At 35.5% G+C, this 9820-nt stretch overlaps 1 protein-coding gene across 7 annotated transcripts; it reads left to right on the top strand.

Annotated features, from left to right (window-relative positions):
* The first annotated feature begins 4065 nt into the window (after nt 1-4065).
* LOC132303366 (disease resistance protein RPM1-like) lies at nt 4066-7637 on the top strand. 7 transcript variants are annotated; one of them, XR_009481185.1, is made up of 3 exons: nt 4066-6943; nt 7099-7134; nt 7298-7637. XR_009481185.1 is itself a non-coding variant. In XM_059800605.1 (2 exons), the coding sequence occupies exon 1, from the start codon at nt 4182-4184 to the stop codon at nt 6897-6899; it is 2718 nt and encodes a 905-aa protein (XP_059656588.1). In that variant the 5' UTR covers nt 4066-4181; the 3' UTR covers nt 6900-6943; nt 7099-7637. The 7 variants fall into 7 exon arrangements, 1 of the variants encoding a protein (XP_059656588.1); XR_009481188.1 differs by having other exon boundaries at nt 7099-7218; XR_009481191.1 differs by having other exon boundaries at nt 4066-6963.
* The last annotated feature ends 2183 nt before the right edge of the window (nt 7638-9820 follow it).

Raw genomic sequence — 9820 nt, 5'->3', positions numbered from 1 at the left:
CCAGGACCAAGTCACTTACTCACTTGAATGAACCCTTAGAATTTATTACTAATAAAATCACTAATTTGGAGCTTAGAAGTGAATGAGTGTTGGTTTTTTTTTTAAAATAAAAAATAAAAATTATTAATCTTCTATTAACTAATAATAGGTTTTTAAATTCCTTTGGGTTATATACTTAAAGATTTACCACTACTGTTGCGTCCGGTCACCTTAATCTCTGTTTTTCTTCACCTCTACTGTTGAATCCTCCATCTTAGATCTGCACAATTCACACACACACACACAATGAGAGAAGAAGAGTCTTTTAATGAGAGCAGTTTTGGTGAGGTGGGATTTGGGTGATGGATGATCGAGCAGGATTAATGGGGGAGTTGAGGAGGAACCTGTGGGATTGGTGAATCTCTAGAGGGGTGAATTGAGGATGAGGATGGTCTGAGGACGAAGGAATAGTAAACGTGTATGTTCGAGATAGTTTGGTCATAAAAATAGTCAATAAGAGGTCAAAAGGTAACATAGTAATTTAACACCTCAAAAATACTATGACCCCACCAAAAATTGACATTTGGAATATTTAGGGTTAATTTGGTATGGTGGAATGGAATGAGAATGGAAGTCGAAATGGAATGAGAAGAGAATGGAATGGTCATTCCTTTTATTTGAAGGTGAAATGATTTTGATTAGAGGTGTCAATTTTTATCGCCCCGTCGGGGCCCCGGCCCGTCCCGTCCCGTTAATAACGGATATATGAACACCTTTTATACCGTTGGAGCGGGCATGGATACAAATTTTATACCCATTGTGGGTCACGGGACAAATAAGGGTTCAGTATACATATCCGCCGGGGCCCCGCCCCGCCCCGCCCCGCCCGCCCGCCCCACTAAGCATATAACTATATAATTTCATTTATATGCATGTTATTTAATTTTTTTTTTTTTTTGTTGGGATTCATAATTTCATTTATGTTGTGCCATTCCCGACTTTCCACATTTAAATAACAGCAGCTTAAGTCCCAAAAAATGGGGAGAAAAAAATTTGTTAGCTAGACGGGCACGGGCACAATATTTTCCAACGGGGCGAGGCTGGACATGAAAATCCAACCCGTCGTGAGACGGGCATGGACTTGACAAAAATTAAATGCGGCGGGGAGGGATTTAGGACATCTGCATCAGCCTCTCCGGATTTTGGCTCTCTAAAAATACTACATTAGTTTTTCCAATAGCCACATCAGCAATTCCAAGGGTCACGTCAATAATTTTCGTTCTCCAGAAACATGCACTCCATGAGGCTCTCCGAATTTTCGCTCTAAAATAATAATAATAATAATAAATTAAAATAAATTTTTTTTTTTTTTTTAACTTTTCCTAAACGGCTATATTTTTAACGGCTATATTTTTCATCTTATATAACTAGATAAATTTGTAATTATAATTATTTTTTTTTCAAAATTTAAAAAAAAATATATTTATATATATTTTTTTAAAAATTATAGCCGTTAAGGCACTGTTGCCTACACATTTAGAATTGAATGCAAAATTTTTTTTTTAAAAAAACTAAATTTTAAGGGAAAAAAAAAAGGTTTTTTAATATATTTTTGACAGATTTTTTTTAAAGAAAAAATAAAATAAAATTCAGTAAATAAAAAATTACCCCGATCGCTCAGCGAGCTGGCCCGCAAGCCTAAAATGGGCCCTACCAATTTGAAGAGGCCGCTACACGACCCAAAGCCTCTTTGGCTCGCAGAAATTGGGTTCGCTAGTGGGTTGCGGATGGCCTTAGGGAAACTCGCCCCGTTGCCATTCCTAATTTTGATAAAATGACCATTCTCCAAGAATAGTAGGAAATAATGATTCCAACTTTAAAATTGGCACCAAAAAAAAAAAAAAAAAAACTTATTTCATTCCACTTTCTTTTATTCCATTACATCGCACCAAACTAACCCTAAAGTAAAATGTTAAACCACTAATTGAAATATAAGTAAAATTTAAAATCAAAATGATAATTTAGGTGAAATATGACCCAACCTCAGGGCATGTGAGGATAATTTGTCCTAAAAAAATATAGCACATTATAACAGAAAACTCGTTGCAAGACGGGTCCCACGGAATCGCCAACTTGAACCGAATTCGGACTACACACCCACTTCTAGGACCTGTATTTCTTGACCAATCTTTCTTGACCTAAGATGATAAGTCTTTGTGGATCCTCTGCCACACCATTTTGACCCAAAAAGAAGTCTTTCTGCGAACCTCATTCTTTAGTTCTAATTTTTAAAACTATTTAAATGAAGTTTTAAAACAAAAGAGATCGAAAAGAAAATATATATGTAAAAAAAAAAAAAAAAAAAAAAAGCCATACTCAGTTGATGAAAACTCACCTGGAACCTCATTTTGCTATATTTTCCATTTTAGCAATCCTACACAATATTCTTCAAGAGGAGTGTTAAACACAATCGCACATTTAATTGATTAAAATTTTTAATTATAGAAGTTGTAATTAAGGTATCTTTCTTAATTTTTTGAAATTATAAACATTAACTTTAAGACCAAATTATCCTTTAAAATTATTTCTTCTTTCTTTATATCTAATAACCCTCCTTCTTTCATTTGTTACATATATTTAACTTTATTTTTTTATTTTATTTTTAACAATTGTCTTCTTTTTTTTTTTTTTTCTTTCCTGATCGGATATATATGGCTATACTTCATTTTTTGCTTTCTTTGTTTTTTGTTCACTTGTCTTATATATATATATATATATTCCACCTTGATGGATTTTTATTGGATTTTATGTAATTTAATTGAAATAAAGGTATGAGATTGAGTTTTAATTGAAGTAATATTATAAAATTTGATTTTTAGTTAATATATGAAATACAGAAGTATGGTTTCCCAATCTATTCACAGTATGATTAAATACTATATATATGTATATATAATGAAAGAAAAAAAAGAAAAAAAAGGAAAAAGGAAAGAAACAATCAATTCACATAGTTTTTTTTTTTCTCTCTTTTTATTTAAAGAAGAGGGAAAAACAGTGAAAAACCATTCACACGACACACGTATAAATATGATAGAAAAGAAAGAAGAAATATAAAAGGATAATATGTCTTAAAAGTTGAAGTTAGATTTTTCAATCAGTCCGATGTGCGACTGTGAATACACAGTTGCAACACGACTATGTTTAGCACTCCTCATTTTTTTTTCAATTAAAAAAAAAAAAAAAAACTCTACAATTTTAAGGAGTGTGTGCAATAATTGAGAGTGCTTTTCAAGAATAATTCATCATTTCATATCTTTTACAAAAGGTAAATGTAGTGCAAAAGAGATAAAGATCACAAAAGACACTCTTTAAAGTTTATGCATATGATTTCCATTTACTTAATTATTTTAAAATAAGATTCCTTGTGCTTGCTAATTGCATTACAAAGAAGATAGAACTAACTTTTGCAAACTACTTTCACTTTGCCTTTTCCTTTTCCTTTTCCTTTTCCTTTTAGCTTGATAGAAAATGCTGTGAACTTTCAAAATAGCCACACACACACACAAAATCTTTATGTGAAGTCCACATCAATGCTCATTGGCCTCAATTGAAAAGAAATTTCCAATATATAATGAGCCCACCTGTTTTCTTTATTGCGCACCCAATTCTATTATAATTCTTTGTCGACTCCAAAAGAAAAGAGTGTGTGTGTGTGTTGGTCTTACTCAATAGTATCAGACTTATCTATCTAATAATGCTTTAAAAATATATTAATATCTTTATGATAATTATAGTGTTCGACTTAAAAGTTATCATTTGAAGCCAAAAAAATTAGAATTACAACCCCTTTTAGTTATATCATTTGTTGGGCATCTCTAATTATAGGCATTACAATGTATATACTCTTCAAGTTGATGCATAAAATTGTTACTGTTACTTGGATCTGTTGAATTTACTGGATAGTAAATTAAAGAAATATACTCTTTTTGCTAAGACATACAAGTACTTATATGTCTGTATATATGTGTATTCATTCATTGTTTAAGTTTCACCAAACTGATAAGTCAGTCAACGTGTACTGGCAAAAGTCCTGCAAATAAATTTATTGAAACATTGGCATTCATAAAAAAAACCATATAGAGGGCAGTCTTCTTGTATCCTCTAAAAATTCAGAATTAGAAAAGAACACTTACGTGAGAGATATGGCACAGGATGCTGTCTGCTTTCTACTCGATAAGCTTCAAATTTGGCTGGAGGCAGAATGGAAGTTGCCGGGAAAGATTAACATGGAGGTCGACAGCTTGAGAGGTGAATTGGAAAGCATTAGCGCACTTCTGAAGGATGCCGATACCGAAAGAGAGCACAATAGCCAAGTCACTGTCTGGCTTCAAAAACTTCGAGATGGAACTTATGACATTGAGGATCTTCTCGACATTTTTACGTTTCACATGGTTCAACAGTCTATTAGCCACGGCCTTGAGTTCGTCACCAAATGGAGAGCACGCCACCACATCGATGAGCTAATTGAAGGTATTAACATGAAACTCAAAAGTATCAAAGAAGCAAAGGAGAGATATCATCATAGCATCAGTCCGTCCCAAGCCTCAAGTTCGACGACGGGAAATGACACATACCTTGCTCTAAGAATAGATCCTCTGTTCGCTGAAGACACTGAAATTGTGGGGATTGAAAAACCTACACAGAAACTGATTACTTGGGCACAAAAAGGGAGGCAAAGTCTCAAGGTGGTGTTTGTAGTTGGGATGGGCGGATTGGGCAAAACAACTATTGTTAAGCAAGCGTATGAGATGGTGAAGAATGAAGGATTCGAATGCCATGCTTGGATCACTGTTGGAAGGTCAATAAATAAAGTGGAGCTCTTACAGAGGATGTTCACAGAATTCTGCAATCTGCCGCCAGTCGAGCCAACTTCCCAGAGCTCATCTCACTCCAACGTGGTCCACCTGACGAGCAAACTAAAGGATCATCTGCAAAACAAAAGGTATGTTTTAGTTCTTGATGATTTGTGGATTAAAGATGTTTGGGAAACCATTAGAAAGGCATTACCTGAGGGTAATCACAGTAGAATAATTATCACTACACGAAGAGGCGATATAGCTTTTTCATGTAGAGATAACTCTACTGATGTCTACAACATCCCGTCTCTTCCTACGGAAAAGGCTAAACAACTCTTCTACAAGAAAGCTTTCCCAGATGGCATATGTCCTTCACGGTTGGAGGACTGGTCCCAAAGAATCTTAACAAAATGCGAAGGATTGCCAATTGCAGTCATTGAAATTGGTAAAATTCTGTATAGAGAGAACTCTGTATCTGCATGGCAAAAATTGCTTGGAAGCCTTGGATCAGAGTTGAGCAGAAATGGCCGCCTTTCAAATACCATGAGAGTACTATCTCTAAGTTACAGTGACTTGCCATACCATCTCAAGTATTGTTTTCTATACTTGACCAACTTCCCCGAGAATGATTATCCAGTTAGGTGCAGAGTATTGATTCGGCTGTGGATAGCAGAGGGTTTTATAAGAGAACAAACAGACAAAGAACTTGAAGACATGGGAGAGGAGTATCTAAAAGAACTCACCGACAGGAATCTGATACAAAGTGAATTGGATTTTGATGGGAGGCCAAAAACTTGTCGGGTACATAATCTCATGCATAAGATTATTCTCTCAAAGTCAAGAGAGGAGAATTTTTGCAATGTTTTTTCAGAATCACAGAGAAAAATAAGTGACAAACCCCGTCGACTATCTATCCAAAGCCATGGATTCAACAAGTTGGATGGGAGTGTTCACACCCTTTTTATGTTCGGTGTACCCTACAGCTCAATTCCAGACTTGAAATTATTGAGAGTTCTGCATCTGGAAGGTGCATCATTGGAGATCTTTCCTAAGGAAATTGTGGGTTTACTGCTCTTGAAGTATCTGTGTTTGAGGAATAACAATATCAAAATCATTCCCGAGTCTCTGGGGAATCTTAGGTACCTAGAGACCTTGGATCTTAAGCAAACTAGAGTGGTAAAGCTGCCCAAAAAAGTCCTCAAACTTCAGAAACTTCGGCATTTGCTTGTTTACCACTATGACATACAACATTATACCACTTTTGATTGTGTCAAAGGATTCGAGGTATCATCAGAGATCCAGACACCCAACTTACAGAAGCTGTCATTCATAAAGGCAAATAGGCAGCACAATGTGATTCAAGGGCTAAGGAATCTGACACAACTAAGAAAGTTGGGGATCATTGATCTTCCAAGTGGAGATGGGTCAAATCTGTGCGAGTCAATTAATCGAATGCAAAACCTCCATTCCTTAAATGTAACATCATTACAAAAGGATGAGGAGGTAGATCTAGAAGCAATTAGAAATCCTCCACCATTTCTTCAACGCGTGTATCTTAAAGGGAAGTTAAAAAGGTTACCAAATTGGATTTCAAGACTTAATGACTTGGTAAGGATACGTCTTAAGTGGTCAAAGTTAACAGACGACAAGAACCCCATCGATATCCTTCAAAATCTTCCTCGTCTATTGGAGCTCCACCTGCTCGATGCCTATACTGGAAACCAGCTAAGTTTCCAAAAAAGCAAATTTCAAAGTTTGAAGATCTTGGAACTCGAGCAATTGGAACCATTGAGAAAGGTCAGAATGGAAGAGAATACCTTACCTCATCTCCAAAAGCTGATTATTAGGCAGTGCAATAACCTGCAGCAGGTTCCAGAGGGTATTAGAAACCTCACTTGCCTCAAAGAGCTTCACTTGTACGATATGCCCTACAGATTTGTGGCTCAGCTCAAGAATGGTGGAAAATTGTGTCATCTAGTTCGCCATATCCCAAGCATCCAATGTTATTACCTCAAGACGAATTGGGTGCCAGAAGATCTCAATCTCATGGATACTCGTATTTGATTCATAGTCCGACTCTACGATGGGAGCACATACAAAGTAATCAGGTCAGCATAACCACAATCAAGTTAGGTACCTTGTAATTCCATCATTTTTGCTTCATCAAAATAAGATGTATTGAATTATAAAGAAAATTTTTATAGGAAACTACAATCTGAACACAACTAACATCTGTTTTTATATTGCTTATGAAATTTGACAGGTTAAGGATTCATGCAATGGTGGTTTTTATGTCAAAGTAAGTCTTATCCTCTTCACACGAACAGTGCTTAGTTTGATTAACCAGTTTTATTCCACAGGGTGTAGAGAAAAAAAGGAAAAGGTAGGTTATTCTCCATTGTAGATGATGTGGATCTATCTTTTATTCAGAGTAGTGATGGGTTGTGAAATAATCATGCCAGGTGATTGAGGCTCAGATGGGTGTGGCGTGCTTTCATAGAACCGAGATGATGCCAATATATCAGAAAACAGAGAAAATAGACATATGAAAAGTTGTGGCACCATTCAATGATGTAGAAGATCTAGCTAATTACTATTACATGATGTTTCATTGTTGGACTTCTTAAATTTATTGTATTTGGGTTACGGATGACTGTAATTGATTTGGTTTTGGATTCCTCTTTCTTCTTTGGTAAGTGGTTTGGAGTCATTTTTGGTGTAAACTGATTGTTCACATTGGATGATGTATTGGTTATATTCATCAAAAACATAATTTTATGTTTTATGGATTTTATTGTCCTAGTTCAGTTACTTCGTTATTCGTTTAAGTACAGAGATAGCAGTACATAGATTTTAAATTTTCTGTATTACTAACAATGGTGAACCTTTTAAAGGCCAAAAAATAGTTTCCAGAGAAGTTTATATTTTGGTGGTGAGCTTCTATCATGAAAAAAAATGGTTTCTAGATATGCCATTGTCTATCTTTTTTAGCATCCTGATTTGAGCAAGTTTTTATAATGTTCCATTGGAACTTTGGACAGAAGTTGGCGTTGGTATTCCCGCTAACTAATTTGCAACCCATTCTTTCTTGATGAGCCTGCTCGTTTAAAGGCTACACTCACTTATGCTAGCAATTGGATTGGGTTTGATGGTTGTAAAGACATTCAAAAATCTATTAAGCTAGATCTCACGAATGATGATCCTTATGAGAATAGAGTGGAGGTCCCATGGAAACCACAAAGACGTGCAGATTGTAAACAAGAACACAGATTGGAGGAGAATTTGGCTCCTAAATCTAGCCCAAATGAGTGGGAGGATGTTATTGAGAAAACAGGAAAGATGTTGTGGCTCCTCCTAAAGAGGAATAAAGAAATTATAGCCATAAAAAAGGATACGCCCGTTACTTCATTACCAAACATATTTGGATGTCTTTTTTAGCTGTGTTCAGTCATAAGTCCTAAAGAATTAGATCCACGGTTTCACAGCCTTCAAGAGTTTGTGCACCTATTAATGGTAAGGTCTAATAGGAGTCTTCCGATATGGATGAGCGCCAAGAGTGGCATTCTGATCAAGTTCTATGCCTTACATCTAAGGCTTTGCATGAGATATCGAACTTGTTGAGAAGAAGCTCTAAGAGGAACCTCAAGCTTTGGATGCTCCTCAAGAAGGGACTTCTCTATCTCATTGTCTCTCTGCTCTCAACTAAGGATCCCTTTGGAGACAGTAAAAAACAAGGCTTTCAATCATACCGCAAACTTAATATACTAAACTAGTGTGTTGTTCTTATTCTATAGTGTATGAGGTTTCTTTTGACTCTCTAACATCTCAGTTGTAAGAGTGTCATTATGTTGCTAGGCTTTTCCCTCTCTGGTTTTAAAATTTCTTAAACCAAAAACAATTATGAACCTACCGTAAAACCTTTCTTCTTCTTCTTTTTTTTCCCCTTTTGGTAATAAAATTTTACTTACTGAAAAACAATGACCATATAATTATCAATCATGCTGTCATGATAACAAATATTTGATGTTGATGATTTGATTAGGAAATTTTAAATGTATTTGACCTGTAGTGAACTTATGACTGGCTATAGCAAGGATGTAGTGACCCAAGTATGCAACATTAAATATATAATATAGATATATATCAGAGTGGTGCAAACATGTCAAATTATACATTGGCAATCTCCAGATCATAACAATGCTATGTTTACGGTGAACCATAATTGTATGAAATATGCTCATTCCAACCCTTCATTCCCTTTGCTTTTGTTTGGTGAGCCAAAATAAAGTTGGAATGTCCATTCTCTTGTAATAGCCACTCATAGAAAATGTTGGAATACTCATTCTTCTTATAACAAAAAATAAAAATAAATAATTAAAAATTAAAAACAAACCCAAACAGCATTCATCCTAATGAGCATTCCATTCTTACAGAATTGAAAACAAACCCAACCTAGACCAAGAAAAAGGAAAATGAAAAATAAATAAATAAAGTGAACCATTTTCCACCAAGAAGACCCTATTATCATTTGTTACCACCTTGTTGCCAAGAGGAGTTTACCAAACACCATTGTCCTCACAAGCAGCTATCACAATTGATGGCAATGCCTCGGTTGTATACCGTCAAGACTCTAATCAAATTCAAATGTGTCTCCAAACACTGGCTCTCTCATCTCCAGGTCCCGTTTACACCCAAATGGCAAACACTCTATCATCTTTTTACAAAATCCATCTCTTGTTTGCACCAAGGAGTCAATGCCTTCACACCATAGATTTTCCGATCTCTCGTTCTCTCTCTCTCTAACATAAATGGACCATGGAGGATCTTGTCAAAGCCTCCTAGTATTTCCAAACCCCACCCTTCTCCATTACCCAGCAAATGTCTCGCTCTCTTCATTATCATCATCCTCTGCCTTCAGGTTCTAAGTTTCATGTTTCAAATAGGTGAAAACAAAATTATATTATTGCATTCACTTTCAGCCTTTG

Source organism: Cornus florida, unplaced genomic scaffold, assembly GCF_030987335.1.
Source record: "Cornus florida cultivar Cherokee Brave unplaced genomic scaffold, ASM3098733v1 CherokeeBrave_3.0.0_Hap2_Chr01, whole genome shotgun sequence".
NCBI classification, from domain to species: domain Eukaryota; kingdom Viridiplantae; phylum Streptophyta; class Magnoliopsida; order Cornales; family Cornaceae; genus Cornus; species Cornus florida.
The sequence above is the reverse complement of the archived record's forward strand: the minus strand, read 5'-3'. Positions and strand labels throughout refer to the sequence as shown.